Source organism: Elgaria multicarinata, chromosome 18, assembly GCF_023053635.1.
Source record: "Elgaria multicarinata webbii isolate HBS135686 ecotype San Diego chromosome 18, rElgMul1.1.pri, whole genome shotgun sequence".
In the NCBI taxonomy this organism is placed as follows: Eukaryota; Metazoa; Chordata; class Lepidosauria; order Squamata; family Anguidae; genus Elgaria; species Elgaria multicarinata.
This window is the reverse complement of record NC_086188.1, coordinates 6,554,725-6,582,097: the sequence shown is the minus strand read 5'-3', so window position 1 is coordinate 6,582,097 and position 27,373 is coordinate 6,554,725. Positions and strand designations below refer to the sequence as shown.

The window sequence follows — 27,373 nt, the reverse complement described above, 5'->3', positions numbered from 1 at the left end:
GGAAAGGGGGCCACCACGCTGAAGGCTGTTCTCCAGGTGAAAAGGGGCCACCACGCTGAAGGATCTTCTCCAGGTGGAAAGGAGGCCACCATGATGAAGGCTCTTCTCCAGGTGGAAAGGGGGCCACCACGCTGAAGGCTGTTCTCCAGGTGGAAAGGCGCCACCGCGCTGAAGGCTCTTCTCCAGGTGGATTCCAATCAGGCCATAGGTCCGTGTGAAACCGCCAGGAGCACGACTTCAGTCACCGGGGCAGGGTGTTAAAGGAGAAGGCAGTCTCTCAGGTATCCTAGTCATGAGGCACCTGTGGCACTTCCAATGTTACTGGACTGCATCATCCCCAAGTGATGGGATTATGAGAATTGGGGGAGATGGGAATTGCAGTTCAACAACCTCTAGACAGGTTCCCCACACTTCAAATCAAATCACTTTATTACGGTCCGAGACCAGCACACCCCACACCTCAATATAGTATCTGTTTCCATAAGACCTGCACACAGGGCTCAGAAATTCTGGCCCGCTTGCATTGGCTGCCTATACGTTTCTGAGCCCAATTCAAGGTGCTGCTTTTAACCTATAAAGCCTTACACAACTTGGGACCACAATATCTGACGGAACGCCTCTCCTGACATGAACCTACCCGTACACTGCGCTCAACATCTAAGATCCTCCTCTGGGTGCCTACTCCGAGGGAAGCATGGAGAATGCCAACCAGGGAGAGGGCCTTTTCAGTGGTGGCCCCTCAATTATGGAATGATCTCCCCGATGAGGCTCGCCTGCCGCCAACATTGTTATCTTTTCGGTGCCAGGTCAAGACTTTTCTCTTCTCCCAGGCATTTAACAACATATGCTAAGTTTGGTTGTTTTTTAATAGACCCCAGAACTGTTGTTGTTTAAATGGATACTGTTGTTTTATACTGCTGTTTTTATATTTTTGATGGTTTTAAATTTTGTATACTTTTTTTTAACGTTCACTGTTTTTAACTTTTGTAAACCGCCCAGAGAGCTTCGGCTACGGGGCGGTCTATAAATTTAATAAATAAATATATTAAAATAAAATAAAATAAAAGATTAATGTCGAGGGTTGCCTCAGAACCCAGCGTCCTCCATCCCAGCTTTTTACTGTGAAAGGCAGGCTTCTGGAGCCCGCTAGGTCACTTACGAGTTTTGAGTCTCTCTTTGCTTAACCGAAAGCCACTGTAAAGGTTTTAAATTTTCAAACATGACTCCAGGATATGCATTAGCTGGTGGCATTCATTTATTTACTACCAAAGGTCGTCACAAATTACGATTCTGATCCGCACGAAAGAAGCAAACAAACTGAGCCAAGATAAAACTCAAGGAGATCGAAGTATCGATATCTCCCTGATTAACAAAGAACCACACACACACACACACCCAAAAAAAATCTAGAAGAGGAAGCTCATTGCACAGTTCCACAACGACTTATCTCAAACTATCGCCGCAACCAAAATCAACACATTGCGTTTCTGATTCTCTCGGCGTCTACTGACGAACAAAGCCGTCTTCAAGGTGGCAAGTTTGTCTTAGACAGATAAGATTTCTCATGGGGGCAGGAATCAAAAGCAACAAACACTCTGAACCTCTTGGAGCTGTATCAGTCTGGCGAAAAAAAAGGTACGGAAAGAAAAACGTTATCTCGTGTTCTTACGGGCACTGAAGGATGGAGAAGATACCGCACGCAATGGAACCCTGACTCAAGGCAGACTGAGTTATTATTTATTTATTTATTTTATTACATTTATATACCGGCCCACAGCCAAAGCTCTCTGGGTGGTTTACAACAATTAAAAATAGTAAACATTAAAAGTATACAAAATTTAAAAACCATCAAAAACATAAAAAAAAAACAGTATAAAAACAACAGTATCCATTTAAAAACAACAATTCTGGGGTCCATTAAAAACAAACTTAATGTTGTTAAATGCTGTTAAAATGCCTGGGAGAAGAGAAAAGTCTTGACCTGGCGCCGAAAAGATAACAACGTTGGCGCCAGGCGAGCCTCATCGGGAAGATCATTCCACAGTCGGGGGGCCACCACTGAAAAGGCCCCCTCCCTTGTTGCCATCCTCCGAGCTTCCCTCGGAGTAGGCACTCGGAGGAGGACCTTAGATGTTGAGCGCAGTGTACGGGTAGGTTCATGTCGGGAGAGGCGTTCCATCAGGTATGGTGGTCCCAAGCCATGTAGGGCTTTATAGGTTAAAAGCAGCACCTTGAATTGGGCTCGGAAACATATAGGCAGCCAATGCAAGCGGGCCAGAATCGGTGTTGTATGCTCAAACCTCCCTGTTCCAGCTATCAATCTGGCCGCCGCATTTTGCACAAGCTGCAGCTTCCGGACCGTCTTCAAAGGCTGCCCCATGTAGAGGGCATTGCAGTAATCTAATTTGGAAGTTACCAAAGTTGGACCAGCTCGTGAGAAAACGAGACGAACTCCGGACCGGGCCAGGGACTGAACTGATGAAATCTCAGCCCTGGATCAATTCCTCCAACTTTCATAATACCATCGCAGGTTAAGTCTTCCTCTGCTTTAGGGCAACCTTCCCCAACTGGGAAACTTCCCAAAGTTCTGGACTTAGCCACAGCCAGCATAGTCAATGGTCAGAAAAGCTGTGACTTGCTGTCCAAACCATCTGGAGGCCACCGGGATGGCGAAAGTCTGACTTACGGGAATGGATGACAACTTGGGATGGGATGGTCATTTCCAGAAGTGGTATCCCTTTGCCTCTGGTCACGGAACCCTGCCGCAAATGGGCTTTTAGAAGACCAAATTAAGACGAGGCATATTTATACTGTTCACTCTGTTCTCTCTTTGAAAAGCAGGCTCTGACTTTCTCTCTGGGCCTAATCTTCCCCTAGGCTTTGTAAATACAATCAGGAGACCAGATCAAGAAAAGAAAAGAAAAACCCTAAAGACTGTCGATAGAACACTAAAAGGAAAATCTGAAAGTACAAAGCAAGACACGAGAAACATCCCTTTAAAAGGGCTTTGGAACAGCATCCGCTTAATGCCAACCTAGCGCGCGTGGCAAAGAATGAAGGGGGGAAAAAACACCTCCAACTGTTTGAGAATCGCCGATAAAACTCTTACAAAATGTGCCTCGCAGATTGTTAATCTAACTGCAGCGCCTACAGGCCTCTATGCAACTTAGCGATATCAAAGAGAAACCCTGCTGGAAAGAGTATCTTATCTTAAGTGACTTATATATATATTTCGCCCCGTTTGCTCGAAGAAAGAAAATGCGAGACATTTTGTCCTTATTTGAGGCTTTTACTCAGCTGCTCGCCGCCCTGTGTTCTCTGATAAGAGAACGCTCAGCATCCCTTAAAACCGGAGACTGGCTTTGGACGTCACTTGCACAAGTGTTTCGGCAAGTGACTAACAGCGCAATAATAATAATAATAATAAAAGGTCCCCAGATCAAGATAATCCCCAGCTGTCCCTCATAAACAGAGACAGTATAGCAGTGAATACCGGTTGTTAGGGACAAAAGGCAGGGAAAGATTATCCATCGCCATCAATGCAAACTCAGACCTCCCACGGCCTGCCCTTTGGAAACGGAATGCTGGTCCAAACTGCACCCCCCCAAAAACTGGACCCCCTCACCCCAGATGTGTTGGGAGTACAACACCCATGTCCATACTGGTGGGATTATTTAGACATGATGCCTCCTGTTGGAAAGGCAGTTAGCAGAGGAAAAAGCAAAAGGCAAAACAGAATGAGTGTTTACCAGTCCTACACGTGCAGAAGGCTATCTTAATAAAAGGAGACCGCACTCAGTGAAAGACAGGGGAGGGGGAAACATTTACTCACAATATTCTTGCATATAAAATGCAGGTACAGCATAGAGCTTCCCACTCTAGACTGTGTGTGTCTTCATTGACGGTTTGCTTCAAGGGTCAAATTAAAAAAATACTTTAAAAGTTATAGTTGGGGGACGGAACTGGGAGGGATTTAACCCTTTGCCCCGCCGCCCACATTTTTCCATTTATACTACCAAAAAGGGATCTATCAGCACAGGAGATAGGCCGGATCAGTTCCGCAGTATGGACAAGGGGATGAAATACCCCTACGCCCTGTGCTAAGATCCCAATCCAGACGGGGTTCCCCTGTACTTACTTTTGAGTTAAAAAAGAAGAAAAAAGGAGAGAGCTATATGTCTTTAAAGTGACATATGGATCTCTTTTGTGGGGAAAACTGTGGTTTGCGTGAACAATAGCAATGCATCCAATACCATTGGATGCATTGCTATTGTATCATTGATTCCAAAACATAAAGCTTTTTGTTGCTGTTGAAAGGGGACTTTCAAAACACCCTTTGCATTTTAGGGTTCTTTCAGGTGCTCCAGTTATCAGGAAACACTAGCACTCATAACAACTCGTGAAGCCATCCTTCCCTGGGAAGGCACGAAGGACCCGCACCACGGGCAATGAAGTTAGCATCCCGCAAAGCAGAGGAAACAAGCCGAGATTTGCAGGATTCTTCGGTGACCTTTTTCGGCAGTTTTCCAGAGAGAGTCGGTGTGTGTGCGTGTTTATATAGGTTGCCAGTCCAGATCTGAGACATTTCAGGCCTTCCTTGGTTGGATTCTCTCTTCTTCAGAAGCCGAAACTACGCTGGAACCTGATGGCAGGGGTTACACCACCTCTCTGATCCTGACGCTCTCTTGCCTTTGAACAGCCTGGAGTCTTTCATCCCCCCCTTAAAGAACAGCCCTTTCATCTCCCTGCTAAACATTTCAAAGTGTTAACCGATCGCCTACAAAAAGCGAAAGTGGGGCTTCTCGCTGAGGCCTCCGCCCCGCGAGAGATGTTTCATGTTCCGGCATTTTCGGTCCTGGGAAGACTTTTTCCAAGTCCTGAAATAAGCCTTCTGATCACTTTCCGTAAGACCTAAGAACTCCTACGTACGCACGTGGATGGACGTATTGGGTTCGGGGGCCAATCGCAACGCTTCGGGAAGATACAAAGCCACCTAATATCGAGTCGGACTGCCGGCGCCATCACGCGCAAGGTAGTCTATGACTCCGGGACCTCAAACTGTTTGAGATTTCTATTCCCAGCTTTCCTGAGCATTGGCTATGCTGGCAGGGGCTTCTGGGAGTTGTAGTCCAAAACATTCAGAAATCTACCATCTGCCCGTGTCTGGGCCGGCAGTGGCTGTCCGGCATTTCAGGTAAAAGTCATTCCCAGCCTTACCTGGAAATGTCGTGGATGGAATCTGGGACCCTCTCTACCGCTAGGAACGCTGGAACATGGGAAGCTATCTGACACTGAGTTGGGCCACTGTTCCATCTAAACCGCTATCGTTGACACAGATGGGCAGCATCGTTCCAAGGCTTCCGTCCGAAGTTCTTCCAGCCCTGCCTGGAGATGCTGGGATCATAAGGACATAAGAAGACCCAGCAGGATCAACCCTAGACAGATGCTGCCAATCCGTGTCAACAGCACTAGGTTAGATGGACCAATGGTCTAGCTCTCTGGTCTTTCTTCCATCTAGTCCAGCATTCTGTTCGCACAGTGGCCATCCAGCTGTCGACCACAAGCAGGACATGGTGCAACAGCACCCTCCCGCCCATGTTCCCCAGCAACTGGTGCACAGACTTCCTGCCTTGAATACTGGAGATAGCACACAACCATCAGGGCTAATAGCCATTGATAGCCTTCACCTCCAGGAATTTATCCAACCCCCTTTTAAAGCCATCCAAATTGGCGACCATCACTACATCTTGTGGTAGTGAGTTCCATAATTTAACTCTGCGCTGTGTGAAGAAGGTCTTCCTTTTATTTGTCCTGGATCTCCCACCCATCAGCTTCATGGGATGAACCCGGGTACTAGTATTTTGAGAGAGGGAGAAAAATATCTCCCTATCCACATTCTCCATACCATGCATAATTTGGTACACCTCTATCATGTCTCCTCTTAACCTCCTTTTTTCCAAGCTAAACAATCCCAATTGATGTAACCTTCCTTCATAGCGGAGATGCTCCAGCCACTGGATCATTTAAGTTGCCCTTTTCTGCACTTTTCCCAGCTCTATAATATCCCTTTTTAGGTGTGGTGACCAGAACCTGAGACCTTCTGCACGTAAAGCGTGAGCTTGACCACTGAACTGTGGCTTCTCCTGGCAAAACTTAAGAACCTCTCGGTTCACTGGGGTTTTGTCCCCGCTGCATAGGACGCTGCCTTGTACAGACTCCGACCGTGGGTGCATCTGGCCCAGACCGTGGGTGCATCTGAATGCTTGGAAGCGGTAATGGGCTGGATGAGGAAAAACAAACTGAAGCTGAATCCAGACAAGAGGGAGGTGCTCGCTGTCAAAGGCTGCAACCTGGGTTTGGAGGTGTGCCAACCGGTTCTGGATGGGGTTACACTCCCCCTGAAAGACTGCATTCGCAGCTTGGGGGTGCTTCTGCACCCATCGCTCCAAATGACAGCCCAGATAGATGCGACAGCCAGGAGTGCCTACTATCAGCTTCGGCTGATACGTCAGCTGTGCCCCTTCCTAGAGTTAGAAGACCTAAAGATGGTAGAGCACGCACTGGTAACTTCGAGGCTCTACATAGGGCTACCTCTGTGCCTAGTCTGGAAAGCACTTGACCTCTCACTTTTGCCCCTTAGTAGCTGCTATTTGCTGGCACTCCACCTCCAAACGCTCAGGTTCTATTTTGCCATTGTGTGATGCAGTGGGTAGACTGTTGTACTGGAACTGGGGACACATGGGTTCTACACCTCACTCAGCCATGAAGCTCACTGGGTGATTTTGGGTCAGTCACTGACTTTGTGCCTAGTCTGGAAACTTCAACTAGTTCAAAATATGGCAGCCAGGTTGGTCACTGGAACATCTAGGGGTGGCCGCATCACACCAGTCCTAAAATTGCTTCACTGGCTGCCAATTAGTTTCCGGGCGCTTCCAATTCACTTCAGAATCCAATATAAACTTCTCCTGTTGACCTACAAAGCTTTTCACTGTCTAGCTCCTTCCTATCTCTCCTCTCTCATCTCACACTCTTGCCCCGCTCGTGCTCTTCGCTCCTCTAATGCCATGTTTCTCGCCTGCCCAAGGGTCTCTACTTCCCTTGCTCGGCTTCGTCCATTTTCTTCTGCTGCCCCTTACGCCTGGAACGCTCTTCCAGAACATTTGAGAACCACAAGTTCAACCGCAGCTTTTAAAGCTCAGCTAAAAACTTTTCTTTTTCCTAAAGCTTTTAAAAACTTGATTTTGTTCTGACTTTATACTGTTAGTTTTACCCTACCCAGTGCCTGTTTACCCTACCCTGTGCCTGTTTGCATTCTCTTCCCCTCCTTATTGTTTTATTATGATTTTATTAGAATGTAAGCCTATGCAGCAGGGTCTTGCTATTTACTGTTTTACTCTGTACAGCACCATGTACATTGATGGTGCTATATAAATAAATAAATAAATAAATAAATAAATAATAATAATAATAATAATAATTGGTTATCACCTTTAAAGCCCTACATGGTTTGGGTCCAGGCTACCTGCGGGATCGCGTTCCCCCGTACAATCCGCCCCGCACACTCAGGTCCTCTGGGAAGAATTTACTCCAGCCAACAAAATCAAGGCTGACATTACCCAGAGGACCTTCTCTTCTGCTGCTCCCAGACTGTGGAATGGCCTGCCAGAGGAGACTCGTCAGCTTTACAGTCTTTTAGCATTCAAGAAAGCTATCAAGACTGATCACTTCTGGCAGGCCTATCCAGTAGAATTTCAGGATATTTTAGTACGTTTTTAGGATGCTTTTAGGATGTTTTTAAACAGCGAATACCACGTTTTAATCAGTATTTTATGCTTCTTGTTGTTCCCTGCCTCGATCCTATCAGAGAGGCAGGTAAGAAATAAAGTAGTAGTAGTAGTAGTATCGTCAACATTGACTGGCAGGAACTCTCCAAGGTTTCGGGCCAGATTCTTTCCTTGCCCTTCCTGGAGGTGCGGAGGATCGAACCGGAGACCTTCTGCATGCAAGGCATGTGCTCTACCACTGAGCTACGGCCGCTCTCAGACACAACAAAGTCACACGATGGTGCTGACAATGCTTTTCACCTCTACGTTATTTGGAGGCACATATAGCCCTTCCTTCCTTCCTTCCTTCCGATGTGGGGGCATTAGAATACACTGGAAGCAATGCATGCATATATTTTTTTAGGTTCCCCTCCCCGCACCACCACCACGCACCCGCCCTGTGCTTTCTTCATTCATGTGTTGCCAGTTCCTTTAATCACACTGAACCACCAGGTGCAGGATCCAATCATCGCCAGGGCAACGCTCCCAGGTGACAAATCGTCCCGCTTTTGAAAATTATCCATTTCTCTCTCTCCCCCTCCCCTCCCCCCTCGTTCCTGGGCTGCGCCCGTGCACTATGATTTACTGGAAATGAAACAACCTCACAATGCTCAATTTAAGAATTGGACACTGGTTCTGAATAATGACACACATTTACTGCCGTGATAAAGCAATCGAATCCTCGCCGTTCATTTGTAACGGAGGGGAGGGCGGCGCTCGCCCAGCCGGGATTGATGAACAGGCTGCTGAAATGTTGTTTCCTTGAATACTTCCCCAGAGTGAAATACCGAGAATCCGGCCCCTCCCGTCCCGATCCACCCCTTTCCCCCACTGCCAGCCCCATTGAGAGTCAAAGGAGCATTGACTGTTGCGGTGGTGTGAAACGCAAGGCAGCCTCATTGAAAGAAACCGCTCTTTCAGTCTGTAGTCCAGTATAAATCCGTTTAGAACCCACCTGTCCTCCGTGATAGAACCCAATCGGGAGCCAGTGGGGTGTAGCGGCTAAAGTGTCAGACTGGGAGTTGGGAGATCTGAGTTCTAGTCCCCACTCGGCCATGGAAACCCAACGGGTGACTTTGGGCCAGTCACAGACTCTCAGCCCAGCCTAACTCACAAGGTGGTTGTTGTGAGGATAACATGGAGAGGAGGATTATGTATGCCACCTTGGGTTCCTCGGTGGAAAAAAGTCGGGATATAAATGCAACAATCAATAATTTTTTAAAAAATAAGCATGAGAATCCCCAGCGGTCTCCCTTCCAGGCACTGACCGGGTCCGGACCAGCTTAGCTTCAGCAAGGTGGCGCATCATACGCCTTGACACCACGCCCTGAGAATACGTGCTTAGTTTCACTTGGGCGCCCAGTGTTCCAAACCACTGACCACATTAGTTGGCCGACGAAAACATCTGGAAGGCACCGGGCTAGGGAAGGCTGACCTAGAACCGGGGTTCTCCGCTCTTGGACCTACTAAAATGACATGCCCTCGAGGCTAATTTATGAATGAATGGGACGAAGCGGCAAAGCCAGAGCTGCATTCGCTTTGTAGTCATACAAGTTTGTTTTGGGGTGGGGGTGCAGGCTTGACTCTTAAAAAACGGCATTATTTCTAACTTCTTATTATTCTCGCTCATGCTGAATTAAAAGCTGGATCGGTGCCCTCTCCTTCCTGACAGCGTTAGTTTTGGTTTAGAGGGAGAAAATTGATTTCCCCCCCTGCCAGCAGGAACTGTAACGAAACCAGAGGACACGGCCTCTGTTTAGTTTTCAATTTCAGTTCTCAAAAGGAGTCTGTGTTTGTTGCTTAAAGGAAAGTTATGGACATTAATTATGAAAGCTAAAAAAAAAAAAGGGGGAGAAAGCTTTTAACGAGAAGTCTCAAAAGATGCATTCAGAAACGGGTGTCCAATTAATTTCACCCATTTGGCCGGCCAGTACGGACGTAATGGCAAAGGCCAATGTTCAAGGAGGGACAGGCGAAAGAGTACTGTTTGAGAGTGCCACAATTCTAACATGGCCCCACTGCTGGGCTCATGCCAGTTCCCGTTCACATCTCACTCTGCGCAAACAAGGGATTTGTGCAAATGGGGGCTGATGCAGTTTACGGGAGAAATTGACACAAATTTGGAAATCAGGGATGAGATGAACACAGGCCCGTGTTCCACAATTTGTGAGTATTTTTGGCGGGCCCATGCTTGCACTCGCACTTGCGTTCGGAGCTGCAAACGGGGCGTGCTCGTGTAATTTCTGGGCAAAAAACAAAATCCTCAAATGTTCCTATGTAAAAGCTGTCTGGGTTTCCACACCGGGCTAGAGAACCTCCCTCCTGTCCACGCCAAGAATAGAAATCTTTGAACTGCATAAAGGACAGAGATTTGAGACCGGCAAGTGTATCATTCAGAAAACTGGGAAAACAGTGTGCGTGTGCTTACCAGCAGTCTGAAGAAATTCCTCCCAGTTAAAAGAGGCGTTGGGGGAAGTCAGAATTCCTAAAGGAAACGAAACAAATAATCATAACAAAATCATGCATTAAATCAGTGGGGAATCCAAGGCCTCCTTCTATCCACCACCCCGCCCCAACCATGGGGGTGAAAAAAGTATTTAAAAATAAACATTTATTTTTTTAAAAAAAAATGGTGTCTGGAATGTCTATTTATTTATTTATTTATTTATTTATTTATTTATTTATTGCTTTTATATACCGCCCCATAGCCGAAGCTCTCTGGCGGTTTACAAAAGTTAAAAACAAATATACAAAGTTTAAAAACATAAAAACAACAGTATCCTTATAAAAACAACTATTATTTACAAATAGTTGGAGGCACATAGCTTAAAACACCCTGGCAGACAGCTAAAGTCCTCTGCTCCCCCCTCAGAACTCTAGGGAGACAGCCAGACCCCAAAATTCCTTTTTATTTATCATTACATTTATATCCCACCACCTTTTCCTCTCACAAGGAAACCCAAGGCGGCTCACATGGTCCTCCGCCTCCCAATTTTACTCTCGCGACAATCCTGTGTAGTAGGTTAGGCTGAGACACTGGCCCAGGTAGGAACTAGAACCCAGGTTCTTCCCAGTCCAACACTCTAACCACTACACCGCACTGTCTTAGCCAAGGTACTCTCTGTTAAATGACTCAGTAAAGCGTGCCATGAAAGGGGACAAAATTAGCTTATTTTGGTCAAATGGCCCCAAAAGCTTCAAGATGTCTGCTGCGCCCCCCCTTTTTTTAATTACAACTTGAGGGCACCATTCATGCATTAAATCGTCCATGGCAAGCAATCCATCATAGGCATATTCCACCAATTTTAGGTGGATCCCTCTTCCTGTCTGAGCCCTCCTTCAAGACGCTGGAGCTAGTCCTATATCTTGCGGTGGGGGAGAGAAGAGGCCCTCCAGATCTTGTTGGATGCCAACTCCCATCAGACCCAGCCATCACGGTCCATGATGATGGGACCTGTAGTCCAATATCTGGAGGACCAGCATCTACCCACTCCAGCTATATACCCCCTAGGCGAACTCATTCTTCAAGTGAGAATTGTTACGTAGCCGAAACAGCACCGTTAGGCAGGGGTCTTCCCCATCCCTTAACACCTGACCCTACTGAGCTGGGGATGCCAAGGACGGAACCTGAGACTGTCTGCAATCAAAGCATGTGCTCTACCTGGGATCCCCCTATCCCAGGATCTACCTGGGATCCCCCTGGTTCAGAGCACATTCTGGGCTTTGTGGTTAAGCTTAACCATGTTCAGCTGTGGTTAACACTCACCATGTGCAGAATGCTTGCAGACAACACTTCTAACCCTTTTGTGGTTAAGCTTTCCTTATGTAGTTAACGGGGCAGATGGTTAGGGAAAACGTGAATCAGACGACACCATAAACCGCGGTTAAGCATTCCGTTAACTGTTTTGCGGTTAAGCAGCACGGTTTCGCGTGTGGTCTGAACGGGGTCGTTGTCTACTAGCCATAGTCAGCAGTATACCTTGGGCAATTCAGAATACATTCGTTAACACAGTTATTTTCACACCCTCTTGTACGCTCTGAGCATCTGCAACACCTCCGATTTGATTGTCACTAAAAACGACAACCCAGATCGTTGCATTTTGAGCGATCGGTTCAAGCTACCACCAAACCTACCCGTCCCCCCACCCACCCACCCCGAAGACTTTCTACACTCTTCGTTATGCAGGCATCGCAGAGCAAAACACCCCTCTGTCGGTTTAGGGTGTCACTGAAGAAATAGGAAGGAAACGCTCACCTTGCGCTTGGACGTAGATTTTGTTCCTGGCGTGAGGCTTGAAAAGGGGGGGGGAAGGAGGGGGCGGGGGGAGAGAAACAAGATAATTTAATTGTGCCCAGCAATGGGTGTGTGTGTGTGTGTGTGTGTGTGTTTGTGTGTGTGTGCTTGTCACAAAGTTCGCCTGTTTTAGAGAATGCTCTTCCCAAGCCATTTTATTTATTTTATCGTTTACTGTTGTTCTCCGCCTCGATCAAAATGGAGAGGCGGGCAAGAAATAAATTCATCATTTTTTATTTATAATTATTATTATTTGCAGAGAAAGGTAAGGAAGAATAGGTTAGCAAACCAGTGTGTTGCAGAGGTCAGAGTCTTGGACTGGGACTCCGGAGATCCGGGTTCTAGTCCTCCCTCGGCCTTTGGGCTGGTCCCTGACTCTCAGCCTAACCTACCTCACAGGGTTGTTGTTGTGAGGATAAAATGGAGAGGAGGGGGGGCATGTAAGTCACCTTGGGTATACATGTAACAAATAAACCATCCATGTTCAACTGGCTTTCCTCCCGTTGTTTTGGACTACAATTCCAATCAGCCCCAACCAGCACAGCCAATGATTAGGAGTGATGGGGAGGTGTAGTCCAAAGATCTTGGGAGGCTCTTTTAAAACGTTTGACAGCATAAAGAGTCACGCCGGTTGCATTTCACAGGGCTTTTGCCCCTTTGATAAAGGAGCATTTTGAGCAAGGTCAGAAGCAGAGCGGGGTTGGAGGCCTGAAATAAGCCTTAATCAATATATACGTTAACCACCAACCAATTTTGTAATTTGACACAATTACCAGGTTGGCTCAAAAGCAGACTTTTACGAAAAAGACGACCCAAAAACCGCTGGCATGCCAGCAACATTTTCAAGCATCCATTAGAAAATGTGTGTTGTGCTGGGAGAGGGGGGGAAATGCCTCTTTAGGAGGAGACTGGGGGGGGGGATGAAAAAGGAACAAGAACGGATAATGAAGGCTGCAGTTTAAAAAAAAAAAAGGAAAAAAGGTTGCCATCAAAGACGGTGCAATTTGTTTTGAAGGCAAAGAGTCATTGCCGAAGAGCGTACTTATCTGGAGTAGAGCTTTTCAGCTGTATCAAAATAAATTAAAGCTCTGTCTGTGATTGCTATCAAATACAGTATTTATACGGGAGGGAACACTATCACACTCCAGAGTTTTGCTCCACCAAAGCCCCCCTTTATGCCTGATGTGGTTTTATAACCACTGAGCACAAAAGTCCACCCTTCTCCTGGCGGGGTCAGGTTGGACGCAATCCTAAACGGGCCTCTCTCCGCCTCGAGTCGTCAGACGCAGCGGGAGACTACGGTTTTCATCGTCCCCACACCACACAGCCGAAGGGCAGGGATGATGGAAGCGGTAGTGAAACCACCTTTGGGGACCCAAAGCTTGGTTTGGCGTGACTTCCATGGAGAGACACGCCTAACTACGTTCGCTACTTGCCGCCCCGGGGCCACCGCGATTTCTTGACACGCTTTCGGATTCACGGCAACCCATCGTTTGCCGACCCATTTTGCGGGGGAAACTGTGGTTTGCGTGAACGATAGAAATGTAGCCAATGCTGTTTTTGAAATTTCAGGGCTTTGTGCCTTATTTTGTATTTACATTGTTTTTATACTTATGCACTGCAAGCCGCCCAAGCAATCTTATGTAGTCAATAACTAAATCAGTGAGCGACACGAAAAGGATTTGAAGACAGGGCTTTTGGGGGCACAGCTCGAAGCCTCGTCACTACACTAGCACAAGAAACCACATCCTAGGCCAGAGACAGGCAAGCTGGGGGGGGGGGGGCTATAGATATTTTGAACATCAACTCCTTTAAGCCCCAGCCAACATGGCCAATGCTAGGAATGATGGAGTTCTCTAACATCTGAAGGCCATCGGATTGCCTTCCCCTGCTCCAAAGGCTAATCATTTTTTTTTGAGCCCTCGCCCCTCTGCGCCAGTCCTCGTAACGAACGAGGCAGGAGCAAACTGTAGTGACGGTACCCCAAGATGTAGTGAAGGCCACCAATTTGGATGGCTTTAAAAGGAGGTTGGATAAACGCCTGGAGGAGGAGAAAGCCATCCATGGCTACTAGTCCTGATGGTTGTACTGCCTCCGGTATCTGCGGTAGTAAGCCTGTGTGCACCAGATACTGGGGAACATGGGCGGGAGGGTGCTGTTTGTGGGTCCCCAGTTGACAGCTGAACAGAGTGCGGGACTAGATGGACCCTTGGTCTGATCCAGCAGGGCTCTTACATTCATATGAGATTGGAAGCCAATTGAGTGCACTTGAGCTGATGTAGGATAGTGCCATATAAGGCTCCACCAGCCAATTTCCTATTATTTATTTATTTATTTTATTACATTTATATACCGCCCCACAGCCAAAGCTCTCTGGGCAGTTTACAACAATTAAAAATGGTAAACGCTGAAAGTATACAAAATTTAAAAACCATCAAAACCATAAAAAACAGTATAAAAACAACAGTATCCATTTAAAAACAACAATTCTGGGGTCCATTAAAAACAAACTTAACATTGTTAAATGCTGTTAAAATGCTTGGGAGAAGAGAAAGGTCTTGACCTGGCGCCGAAAAGATAACAGTATTGGCGCCAGGCGAGCCTCATCGGGGAGATCATTCCACAGTCGGGGGGCCACCACTGAGAAGGCCCTCTGCCTTGTTGCCATCTTCCGAGCTTCCCTCGGAGTAGGCACTCGGAGGAGGACCTTAGATGTTGAGCGCAGTGTACGGGTAGGTTCATGTCGGGAGAAGCGTTCCATCAGGTATTGTGGTCCCAAGCCATGTAGGGCTTTACAGGTTAAAACCAGCACCTTGAATTGGGCTCGGAAACATATAGGCAGCCAATGCAAGCGGGCCAGAATCGGTGTTATATGCTCAAACCTTCCAGTTCCAGCTATCATTCTGGCCGCCGCATTTTGCACAAGCTGCACAACAGCTGGCAAAGCAAACAGCCGAGGAGGAATAGGGCTCCGTTATTATGGAAATTGAAACTGAGGCCATGCGGATGCTTGCCGTTGCTCTTCACGTCTATCGCTGGGCGTCATTAAACTGAAATGGACAGAACGTGCAGCGGTGGGACGCAACCCTGGGTAACACCCAGCCCCACTGATCAGGAGGCGCCAGGTCAAACGTCGGGGAAGGCTCATCCCAGTCTACAATGGAACAGCCTCCACCTCCACCTTCAGAGGCAGACTAGGGCTAAACACTAGGCTCAGACGACTGTCAGTTTCGATTAGGCTGGGATCAGTCTGTCCATTTCGACCGAGCCCGGATAAAATGCGTCAATGTCAGTTTCTCGTTTTCCCATCTCCAGTTCATTCCGTCCAGTTTTTGCGATCACTTTGCAACTTTCCAAAGAAAAGGTTGACCCGGAAAGCGCGTAAGTGTTTTCCTGTACGTTTTATTTATTGATGGATTGCTTTTCTATGCCGCCCAATAGCTGTAGCTCTCTGGGTAGTTTGCAACCATTAAGACCACAAAATGCATCACAAAATACACAATAAAATGTAAAAACAAAGAAACCCTGTAAACTACAATATAAAAGTACAAGCCACAATAAAGCCTAGCAGCAATGCAGTGATTTAAAATACATCAACAAGTTTAAAGCAACAGAACTAAAATTACTAAAATGCTGAGAAAATAATAATAAAAAAGGTCTTCACCTGGCAGCAGAAAGAGGACAACATCTTTTTATTCTCCCAGTATTTTAACACTTAATTTTAACTTAAATTTAAATTTTATTGTTCTAACTCTGTATTTTAATCTTATATCATTTTTTGCTGCGTGGTTTTATCCTGGTTGTGCTTTTGATACTGTATTTTGTAATTGTGCTTTTAACCTGTTGGTTGTTTTATTGTGGTTTTAATTTTTGTGAACCGCCCAGAGAGCTTCAGCTATTGGGCGGTATAAAAATGTAATAAATAAATTAAATAAATAAAATCTCTGCCAGACGAGCCTACATCATGCACACATTTTAAGTCACACGTTTGGTTAATATCCTTTTTTTTTTCTTTCTTTGGCAAAACCAATATGGGAAACGGGACAGAATGAACAGGAACTGGGAAAATGAGACACTGAAACTGACAGATTTATCCAAGCCAAATCGAAATTGACAGATTTAGCCCAGCCTGATTGAAACTGACAGAGCGTAGTGTTCAGCAGTGTACACTGCCTCTGAATGTAGAGGTCGCAGTTGAACTGCAGCAGAAGCCCTGCGCTGTGTGCAGAAATCCCCAGGTTCATTCCTCAGAATCTCCAGTTAGAAGGTTCAGGTGATGGAAAGACCCTTCCATACCTGAGACCTTCAGAGAGCCACTGCCGGTCCGAGCAAGCAACACAGGGCAAGATGGACACAGACTGACCGGATCTAATATAGCTTCCTCGGTTCCCTCCCACACGATGCAGGCTCATCGGGGCAGAGTTCTGTGTTTTGGGTTTTTGTTGTTGTTAGGCAGGGTGTGTGTGTGTGTGTGTGTGTTTACATTACTCTGCAAAACACCAGTACATCAATAGCGCGATAATCAAATAAGGATCACAACTTATCATGGCTAACAGCAAAGGATCAACCCCCGGTGGCCACCTTCTCCAACGGGCAGGCACCTATGTCTTGCAAAAGCTGTGCAGCAGGTCGGAAACCAACACGGGGACCTTTTCCCAACACAGAAATGCTGTCACTGAAAGAGCTTCAGTGTTTCCGTTTTTCTGCCTGTTAAGGGCACAGGAGCCTATCATTTTTTAAAAAATAAAAAATGTGGCAACCCTAGAACAACATGAAACTGCACAGGCGAGGAGAGGGGAGGGGAGGTTGTCTTTTGCTTATCCTTTCCTGGAATCCTAAAAGCTTTGCCTGATCCTTAGAAAATAAAGACACCGCCCCTCCCAAAATGTGATCCAATTCTTGTTCTACAACACTGCCTGGCAGGAGAAGGGACCCTAAACACCAGTTTTACGTACCCAATGCGCTAAGGCGGTTTCCTTCATCGCCTCGGTGAAAGACACGGCAAACCTAGTGGCAAGAAGAAGAAGGAGCGTGGATCAACCATGCCAAATTTGCCCAAAAGACACATTTTCTGTGACGCCTTTGGTTCAACTCATTTATTTGTTTGTTTTAAAATATTTTATAAACCACTAAAAGAAAACCAATTGCAGGAAGGCGGGGGAGACACACACACACACACACACACACACACACTGGTTTCGAATGCTGCCCTGTCTAAGAAGATCTCAGCATACCAGTCACACTGGGAAACGGAGCAGGAAAGAGATCTGGAAGCACATTCTTGCAACCTGAACCAAACCACAAATTCCCAGCTGCGCCCAGCCAGGAGCCGCAGAGGTGAGGGAGGCTGAAAATAGCCAGACAATTCCTCGTCTGCAGGCCTCAATCTGAAGCTTAATTGTCGCCACCGATGCTGCCCAGGCCGAGGCCCAAAAGCCACGAGGCTTTATCAGGAGCTGAGCGAGAGGCGTGCTTTCCCGACGGCCCTGCGCTGCTCCAGTTTCTTTTCCTGCAAATTATATTTCTTGTCGCCGAGTGGGAGGAAATGATTGCTCCTGGGGGAACGGAGGACGGGGACCGTTGGTCGGTCCAGCGAGGGACTGTCTAATTGGGAAACATAGCCTCAGGGAGAAACAGCCACCATTTTTTAAAAAAAGGGGTGGTGGGGGTGGAAGCTTGATTAAAAATCAAATAAAATGGCAGGATTCCTTATTTTATTTTTGAAGCTAGACATGTTTTGAATACGGTTTTCTTTTTTGATGGAGTCAGGGAGAACGTTAGGCAGGGGACGTTGGATCTACGATTCCACACCACAAGCTGCAATTTATTATGGGGAGAGGAATCACCCACCCCCACCCCTCAGCTTGCAGAAGGTTCCAGCTCAGTCCTTCAGACGGGGGGCTGCAGGTAGGGCTCAAACCCATAGGCGTGCGCAAGGGGTGTGCCGGGTGTGCCCAGGCACACCCTAATGTCTCAAGCAATAAGCGCTGAATTCGGGGGGGGGCTTGAGTAGGGAACCAGAGGGGGACCTAGACTGTTGCTGCCCCACCACCACCAGTGTGCCATCGCCCCCAGTAGCAGGCGTGAAAAGGAATCGCTCTGCTGGGAGCTTCTCTGCCAGGAGCCACGCTTCGAGCAGGCCAGGCGGAGGGCTAATACCACCACCTAAGCCCTTCCTCTGGCCAGTGTTACTACAAAGCCCACCAACGCTCCACCTGCCATGGCCCTCCCGTGGTCAGGCTAGCCGAATGTGGAATAGGCATCAGTGTCTACAGTGCTTAATTTATTTATTTATTTATTTGCAATATTTATCTACTGCTCCCCATTCAAAATTTCAGAGCGGTGGACAAGATAAAATAAAATAAAAACAGAATAGAACACTTTAAAATAGATTTTAAAATATTTTTCCCTGTCTAAACATGCATAGGGCTGTAGGATTTTTCCCTGTCTAAACATGCATAGTAGGATTTTCCCCTGTCTAAATGTGGATAGGGCTGTAGGATTTTCCCCTCTCTAAATGTGGATAGGGCTGTAGGATTTTCCCCTGCCTAAACATGCATAGGGCTGTAGGATTTTTCCCTGTCTAAACATGCATAGGGCTGTCGCATTTCCCCCTGTCTAAACATGCATAGGGCTGTAGGATTTTTCCCTGTCTAAACATGCATAGGGCTATCGAATTTTTCCCTGTCTAAACATGCATAGGGCTGTCGCATTTCCCCCTGTCTAAACATGCATAGGGCTGTAGGATTTTCCCGTCTAAACATGCATAGGGCTGTCGGATTTTTCCCTGTCTAAACATGCATAGGGCTGTTGGATTTTTCCCTGTCTAAACATGCATAGGGCTGTAGGATTTTTCCCGTCTAAACATGCATAGGGCTGTAGGATTTTTCCCTGTCTAAACATGCATAGTAGGATTTTCCCCTGTCTAAATGTGGATAGGGCTGTAGGATTTTTCCCTGTCTAAACATGCATAGGGCTGTAGGATTTTTCCCTGTCTAAACATGCATAGGGCTGTCGCATTTCCCCTGTCTAAACATGCATAGGGCTGTAGGATTTTTCCCTGTCTAAACATGCATAGGGATGTAGGATTTTTCCCTGTCTAAACCTGCATAGGGCTGTAGGATTTTCCCCCTGTCTAAACGTGCATAGGACTGTGCCCTAAAGGGAACTTTCTCAGCAGCCTGGCCTAGGGCCCGTGCTTTGATATGTAGAACAGAAGTAAGTTTAAGAAGTGGTCCACCAGCATCTTTAAACGGCTTCCAAAGCAGGGGAGAGGGGGTGATGAGAATTGGTGCTCTACCTGGCTTCGTCCAGCACTTCTCCCATCACCCGAACCTTCTCAGCATACTTGGCATCTTCGTTGATATCAGTCCCACCAAGAACGATTCCAAAAGGAATCCCGTTGCCTGAAAAACACAAAAGCCCAAGGTCTAGATGTCGCCAGCAAAGCAGGTGCCTCCCAAATCAGAAAGTGGAGTTGTGGTTTAATACACTCTGCCTTTTCACATTTCGGACTCAATAGCTGGTATTACAACCCTACACAAGGACTGCAGGCCTGTAGGCCAGCCACCTCCAACCAGGTGCCTTCCAGGTGTTTGGGACTTCAACAGCCATCAGCTCCAGCCAGCATGGGGAGTTGTAGTCCAACACCTCTGGAGGGCACCAGGTTGAGGAAGACTGGTTCACCTGAGAGCAAGCACCATTGAATTCAATGGGACTTACTTCTGAGTACACACCCATAGACCCACAGGCATGTGCTGTAAATACATAGTGAAGACAGCAAAATGTTCTAATAAAGAGGGGGGGGGGGGAGAAGCCCAAAGAAAGCAGCAGAAACAGAGCAACTACAATTCAGAGCAATTACAGAGTCCTGCAGAGGGAAAGACCAACTCAGATCACAGGACACCTATATTATCATTGTTTCTTAAAATTCATTTACTGCATCTATATCCCGCCTTTTTTCCTCCAAGGAACCCAAGGTGACATACATAATCCTCCTCCTCCCCATTTTATCCTCACAACAACAACAACCCTGCAAGGTAGGTTGGGCTGAGAGTCTGTGACTGGCCCCAAGTCACCCAGTGAGCTTCCATGGCAGAGTGGGGACTAGAAGCCGGATTTCCTGAGTCCTAGTTTGATGCTCTAACCACTACACCACATTGGCTCTCTAGCGCTAAACTAGAACGCCTTTTTAAAAAACACATTTCCCAGGCGTGTTCAGTTTGAAGCCATTCTTACTCTTTAGTTTAGAAAAAAGGTGAGTAAAGGGGGCATAGAGAGAGGGCAAGGGAGAGATAAAAGTGCAGAAGATGAAGCGGACATCATACTAGAACTCAGCATCATTTAACGAAGCAGAGTGTTTAGGAGATTTAGGGAAGACCAAAGGAAGGTACATCATTACCTGAAGGATAGTCTCTTCCCATATATACCTGTCTGGACCCGAAGATCAGCTGTCCTCAGCGGTCCCCCACAAAAAGAAGTGAGGTGGGCAGCTATAAAGAACGGGGCCTTTTCTGTTGTGGCACCCTGGTTATGGAATGAGCTCCCCAGAGAGGCTCACCTGGCACACTTTTGTGCTCTTTCTGGTGCCAGGTGAAGACCTTCTTTTCCCCTACAGACATTCTAGTCTCTCAGTTTGTGTTGTTTTTATATCTGCTACCGCATTTTCAATCTTTGCACTGCTGCCAGGTTTTATCTCGGTTTTTATTTTTTCATTGCATACTTCGCTTTTAAACTTTTCCGATTGAATCTTGTGGTGTGCTTCATGGTTTGAATCGCTGTGAACCGCCCAGAGAGCTTCGGCTGTCGGTCGACGTAGAAACTGAATAAATAAAATAAGTCCTGCAGCCAGTAGTTCAAATTACGGCACTCGCTCCCGCAAGGCGGGGCAACGGCAAAACCAATTCAACCAACTCGATTCGGTGCCGAAGTAAGAGAGCGCGGGACAGTGGCTGCAGTCAAAGACCACGGGCCTCACATCTTCCTAAACCTGCTTCGTGGTCCCGAATCTGCCTGTTTACGCACAACAGGAGGGGCGTTCACTCTGCCGCAACCTCTTGAAGAAAATGTGGAGTTGCAGCCGACACCAATCACACTGTCAAGACAATAAACACGACTCTCGATTCTTTCAAGCATTGGAAGTGGGTAGAGGCCGGTGTGTGTGCGTGTGTTGAGAATTAACTGGACCGTTTTACACTTCATTAAGCCAACAAATAGCAGCATGACGGCTGGTAATTAGTAACATCCGTGGCGTCCACATTCCGGATAAACGAGTCCACTCGTTCAAAGCGAATCAGGCGAGTGTCAAAAAGAAGTCGGAGCTGCAGAAGTCTTTCGCCAGCTGAAGCAGATGTTACACTCAGACCCAGGTGTGCCCCACGTGCCATCAAGCCGTTTCTAGTGGCTCACCACGCACAAAAACAACCTGCAGCAGCACTGGGAAGGGAATCCCTTGTGCTAGCATAAGAAACCCTTCCCTTATCTCCAACCCCATAGCGAATATGAGATTCCCTTGCTAGTGAAGGAAAACGCACGCTCGTGAGTGCGCGTGCGCACATGCGCGGGGGCTAGCCTCCAGCCGGTGCAGCCCTTGGGGCCCAAACAGTTGTCTATTACTTGTTATTGATGGACTGATTGCATTTCTATACCGCCCAATAGCCGAAGCTCTCTGGGCGGTTCACAAAACTTAAAACCATTAAAGTATAAAACAAACCACAGTATCAAAACACAGTATAAAAGTATAATCTCAAAGCGTGACCAGGATAAAACTGAGCAGCAATGCAGAGATTAATACAGATTTAAAACAGCAAAGGTAAAAAACTAAGGTAATACTAGGAAAACAACCTGGCGTCGAAAAAAGTACAATGTATGTGCCAGGCGAACCTCTCTAGGGAGCTCTTTCCACAGCCACGGTACCACAGCAGAGAAGGCCCTCCCCGTGGTAGCCACCTGCGTCACTTCCTTTGGCAGGGGCTCAAAGGGGAATTTCTGCAGGTGTCATTTGTATATATGGAGAACCTGGTGAAATTCCCTCTTCATCACAACAGTTAAAGCTGCAGGAGCTATACTAGAGTGACCAGATTTGGAAGAGGGCAGGGCACATGCGCCTTTAACTGTTGTGATGAAGAGGGAATTTCACCAGGTTCTCCATATATACAAATGACACCTGCTGAAATTCCCTTTTCTATGCCACTATTAAAGATACAGGAGCCCTGTCCTCCTTTTCATATGGTCACCCTAGAGAAGGACCCCTGAGGATGATCTTAGGGTCTGAGCAGGTACATATGGGAGGAGGCGTTTCTCTTTTGTGCGAAGTACAAACTAGCCCTCAGAGACATCCATTCTCCCCAAAAATGGTTTCACGTCTTCTAAAATGGGGGGGGGGGGAGAGAGAGGCAGGGAATCACACCCATTTAAACCAACACACACCCAAAAGACCTGCTACCTTGCAGGAGCCTGCCCGCTTTATACAGATGGATACCCAGAGCAGCCTCAAAGTTCTCGGAGGAGATGAGATCTGAAACCATCAGCGGGGAGTTGCAGCCAAAAGTATCCTTGAGCGTACACCTGTGGCCGGCAGCTTCCAGATGATCCCTTTGGGCACAAGAACAAATGGGAAAACACTTTTATAACAGCCAAGAACTGGGAAAACAGAAAACCAATTGTTACTAAAGAATGGTTTATTAAAGCGTGGCAAATTGCACAATTATTGAAAATTTCTGAAGTTGTGAGGTTAAGAGACGGCAGACAACAGATCCCAATTTACAGAGGAATGGAAACCTTTTATTGAATATTGGAAAAACAATTATGATAGAGAAATTAATACATATTCTTGTTTTACTATATAATAAAACATTGCTTGGGAGATATGTGATATTTTGATCTTATGTACTATCTAATCTATTTAGTTCGGTTTACATTTAATTTATTTTTGGATGTTTTGTGGGGTGTTATGAAAATTCTATCTATTTGATACTAAATTTACTTAATTTATCCTTAGATGCTAATAGGTGTGTTATGCCGGGTGTTTTTGTTGAGTAGCTGAAATAATTGAGAGTGTATAATGAATATGTTGTATAACAGTATGTTGTATGTTTTTTATTAAAACAAATAAGGCATTTAAAATTAAACACACACACACGATTAAAACCTGCTGCAAATGGGCCATAACACGGCAGAGCTTAAAGAAAGATTTTGCCTTCTGCTTAATAACTTTGGGATGTTTTATAGGTCCAGCTGAATCGGCTGGTAGAGCTTTTTGGGGTTTGCACCACTGCAGCTGGTGAGGAGCTCGCTGTTTGAATGTTCCCTGGCAAAGGGGGGAAAATCCCCGAATGTAGAAAGCTAGCATATCAGGATTGTAGCCTAGCCTCTTCTCTCGGTAGTGCATGAGATTCCTCATCTCATTTTCATGAGGACTGAAGCACCACAAGCCTGAAATTGGTTCCCTGCTCTTTATGCAATACAGACCTAAATGATCATCCTGAAACAGGAAATGAAACTGTCTAAACTAGCATAGGATTGTGCTCTTAGACTGTGAGTCTAATGGCCTTAAAGGAACCCTGCAAAGCTGTTACCATGGTCTTATTATGCCTTCCACTAAAATAAAATAAAATAAAATGATGGGACGCATCTTACAGCAGGGGTTTAAAACATACAAATCATATGATTTAAAGGTGGGGACAGACCAATTCATAAGGTTACCAATAACTACTGGCCATGATGGCCACTAGACAGTGTTGGAGTCTGGGTGCATAGGAATGTTCAGTTCATTGGCCCTGAGATCAGAGCCAGAACTCCAAGCTCGGAGCCAAGAAACTGCACTCTCTTCTGCCTTAAAGCCAAAACGGAGACAACCACACCAGCTACCACTCCACACTCGGTAACCGGAATGCAGAGTCAAACGAAAGGGGCAAAGAGGAAATCATGGAAGCTGCCCCACCCAGCCTCCCTACCTCCCGTTCCAAAGCACTGCAGCTAGACGGGTCAAAATCGCCCATCTAGCAAAAATGCAGGGCAGCTGGAGTATCTAGTATAGTTGCAATAAAACCTCCCAGCCCACATCCTTTTCACCCCACATTCTCTTTCTGTTCCTCCTCTTTTGTCTCCTTTCCACATTATCGGTTTTTCAGCGGCTAAAACCTCATACAACGCCACAGTTTACAATGGCACAATTATGAACAATTTACAGTAAATAGAACTATTAACTCCAGCACCTGCTACCTCTAATGCCAGAGCTCACTTCTCAGTTTGGATTTAAGTAATGGTTGATTTCTTCTGAAGCCTGATAGTTTTTCTTTTTTAATGTATTCTTTTTCCACGCACAGAAAAAAAGATGCTCTGGCAGTTTGCGCAATGTGACTCAAAGTATTTTTCCTCTTTCCATTAAACCAATTACCACAAATCACTCCCTTGTTCAAAACAAGAAGTTTACATGTTAACAGTTAATTTGAAACTAACTTTCTAACAGCACTCAGGAGAGATGTCAGAAACCAAAGAAAATTCACCAGTGACTTTGTTGTAAAATAAATGTACAGAAACAGAAGATGTTACATTTTCCACTCGGATTTCCAGAGCTCCAAAGAAAATTGCGGGCGGGGGGGGGGGGGGGTTAAGCATTGCAGGAAATTGACCAGTGGAACTCTCTTCCACTAGAAATACAAATAACTAATCAATATCATATTTTTACAGCTTTTAGACAAAGTATAAATGGAGCTTCATCTAGTGAAACAAGGCCAATGTTGCCAACAGCTTTACCTAATGAGTGTCTTCCTAAACAGGACCAGTGATGCCAAGAGCTTATTTATTTATTATTGCATTTATATCCCACTTTTTTTTCCTCTAAGGAACCAAAGGTGGCGTGCATAATCTTCCTCCTCTCCATTTTACCCTCACAACAACAACCCTGTGAGGCAGGCTGGGCTGAGAATCTGTGATTGGCCCAAAATCACCCAGTGGGTTTCCATGGCCGAGTGAATCCAGATCTCCTGACTCCCAATCCAACATTTTAGCCACTATACCACACTGGCTTCACCCAGCAAGCTTCTGCCTAAATGGGGCCAATGATGTCAACAGCTTCACATGACAAGCTTCAGCCAAAATGGAGCCAGTGATGCCAAGAACTTCGCCTTGTGAGCTTCCGCTTAAACAGAGCCAGTGATGCCAAGAGTTTCACCTGGTGAACTTCTGTCTAAATGGGGCCAGCGATGCCAAGAATTTCACCTTGTGAGCTTCTGCCTAAACAGCGCCAGTGATGGCAGGAACTTCACCTGGTGAGCTTCTGCCTAAACAGAGCCAGTGATGCCAAGAGCTTCACCTGGCGAGCTTCTGCCTAAATGGGGTCAGTGATGCCAAGAACTTCACCTGGCGAGCTTCTGCCTAAACAGAGCCAGTGATGCCTAGAGCTTCACCTGGCGAGCTTCTGCCTAAATGGAGCCAGTGATGCCTAGAGCTTCACCTGGCGAGCTTCTGCCTAAACAGAGCCAGTGATGCCAAGAGCTTCACCTGGCGAGCTTCTGCCTAAATGGGGTCAGTGATGCCAAGAACTTCACCTGGTGAGCTTCTGCCTAAACAGAGCCAGTGATGCCTAGAGCTTCACCTGGCGAGCTTCTGCCTAAATGGGGTCAGTGATGCCAAGAACTTCACCTGGCGAGCTTCTGCCTAAACAGAGCCAGTGATGCCTAGAGCTTCACCTGGCGAGCTTCTGCCTAAATGGAGCCAGTGATGCCTAGAGCTTCACCTGGCGAGCTTCTGCCTAAACAGAGCCAGTGATGCAAGAGCTTCACCTGGCGAGCTTCTGCCTAAATGGGGTCAGTGATGCCAAGAACTTCACCTGGCGAGCTTCTGCCTAAATGGAGCCAGTGAGGGCAAGAACTTCACCTGGCGAGCTCCAGCCTAAATGGGGCCAGTGATGGCAAGAACTTCACCTGGAGAACTTCTGCCTAAATGGGGCCAGTGATGGCAAGAAAGGCGTTTACCGGATCCTCGTCGCCGTGATGCCGTTCCCGGTCTGGGCTCGCAGACTCGCCAACAGGAGCAGCCGCATGGCTCCGGCGGACTTTGGAAGGCTCCTTTGCCCTACTTCCGGCGGCGTCCCCCTCGCCTTCGTCCCTTCTGACAGCTCACCGGAAGCTACCTGTCCGCTCTGTGAGCTGGGAGAGGCGCGAGTCGCTCCATCTTCCTTAGCTCTATGGTAACCGCAGACGCTGGCGCGGACCTACCCGAGAAACGGTCTCCAAGGAAACAAGATCCCAGGAAACGTTGTTCCGCTTCCCACCTTGGGAGGGCCAGTAGAGAGAGGGTGACAATCCTGGCCTCGTTGCGCCTATATTTGCTCCCTTTCCCTGCAGGCAGGACTCTTGCCCTTTAAAAAGGCTGCTAAGAAGGCAGGCATTCATCAGGTGCAGCAATTGCCATTTGATGAGAAGCCACATCGTTATTTCCTTGCATTTATTTAATAGTGAAGGGGACAGGTTGGAATTGCCCTTGATTTGATAGAGCAATATTTTCAAGCAAAGTTACGCAGCTGGACATATTATGCCCCCATGCCGTCTGAGTAAAGCTAATTCTGCTGGCACCCCTAGGTATGTGCCTTGGCGTGGTGCATCCCTATTGCCCCCTGTCTACTCCATTCCCCTTATTGGGGGGGGGATCTGCCACAGCAGGGGGACAGATGTATAACGGTGTCTCTCGGACTCTTAATCTCCCCTGGTTTCAAACTTGTATGGACTACAAAGTTATGTACAGGTTGGGGCCAAAGGTATTACTGCAGGCTTCTATCACATGGACACATTTAAATTAATTAAAAACGAATTAATGTGTTCCAAAAGCAAAGGACCCCCTGAAGTGCAGATCCCTAGGGTCTGCACCTCACTGCCATTCGCGTTTTTTCAGGTTACAAGCAGACCGGCTGTTTTTCAATTTGGAGGTGTCTACCCGCCTTGAATAGACACCTCTAGTGACCCACACTAGAGTCATTCAGGAGGCAGCTGGACAACCATCTGTCAGGGATGCTTTAGGGTGGATTCCTGCATTGAGCAGGGGGTTGGACTCGATGGCCTTGTAGGCCCCTTCCAACTCTGCTATTCTATGATTCTACCCCATGATAACCTTTGGAGATGTCGACCACACAATAATTTACGGTTTTCAGCCGATTCGTCGTGGTGCTTGTTCCAATGAAGCTCTCGCGAAAACAGAAAAATAAACTGTGGAGACCTGTCAATAAATAAAATCTACAACGCTGATAAGAACTAGAAAA

At 46.8% G+C, this 27,373-nt stretch overlaps 1 protein-coding gene across 2 annotated transcripts in view; it reads right to left on the bottom strand.

Moving 5' to 3' along the window:
• Window positions 1-26,181, bottom strand: part of GLT1D1 (glycosyltransferase 1 domain containing 1) — a 49,640-nt gene extending 23,459 nt beyond the window's left edge. Inside the window, exons 1-6 of one of the 2 annotated variants that reach the window (XM_063143681.1) lie at window positions 26,094-26,181; window positions 22,562-22,710; window positions 19,418-19,523; window positions 17,073-17,124; window positions 12,079-12,115; window positions 10,252-10,308 (exon numbers count right to left, since the gene is read on the bottom strand). In XM_063143681.1, coding sequence (XP_062999751.1) covers window positions 10,252-10,308; window positions 12,079-12,115; window positions 17,073-17,124; window positions 19,418-19,523; window positions 22,562-22,710; window positions 26,094-26,161 — 469 coding nt within the window. In that variant the 5' untranslated portion in view covers window positions 26,162-26,181. Of the gene's footprint in view, window positions 1-10,251; window positions 10,309-12,078; window positions 12,116-17,072; window positions 17,125-19,417; window positions 19,524-22,561; window positions 22,711-26,042 lie in introns of both variants that reach the window. The other variant, XM_063143682.1, reaches the window with a different exon arrangement.
• Between the last annotated feature and the right edge of the window lie 1,192 nt (window positions 26,182-27,373).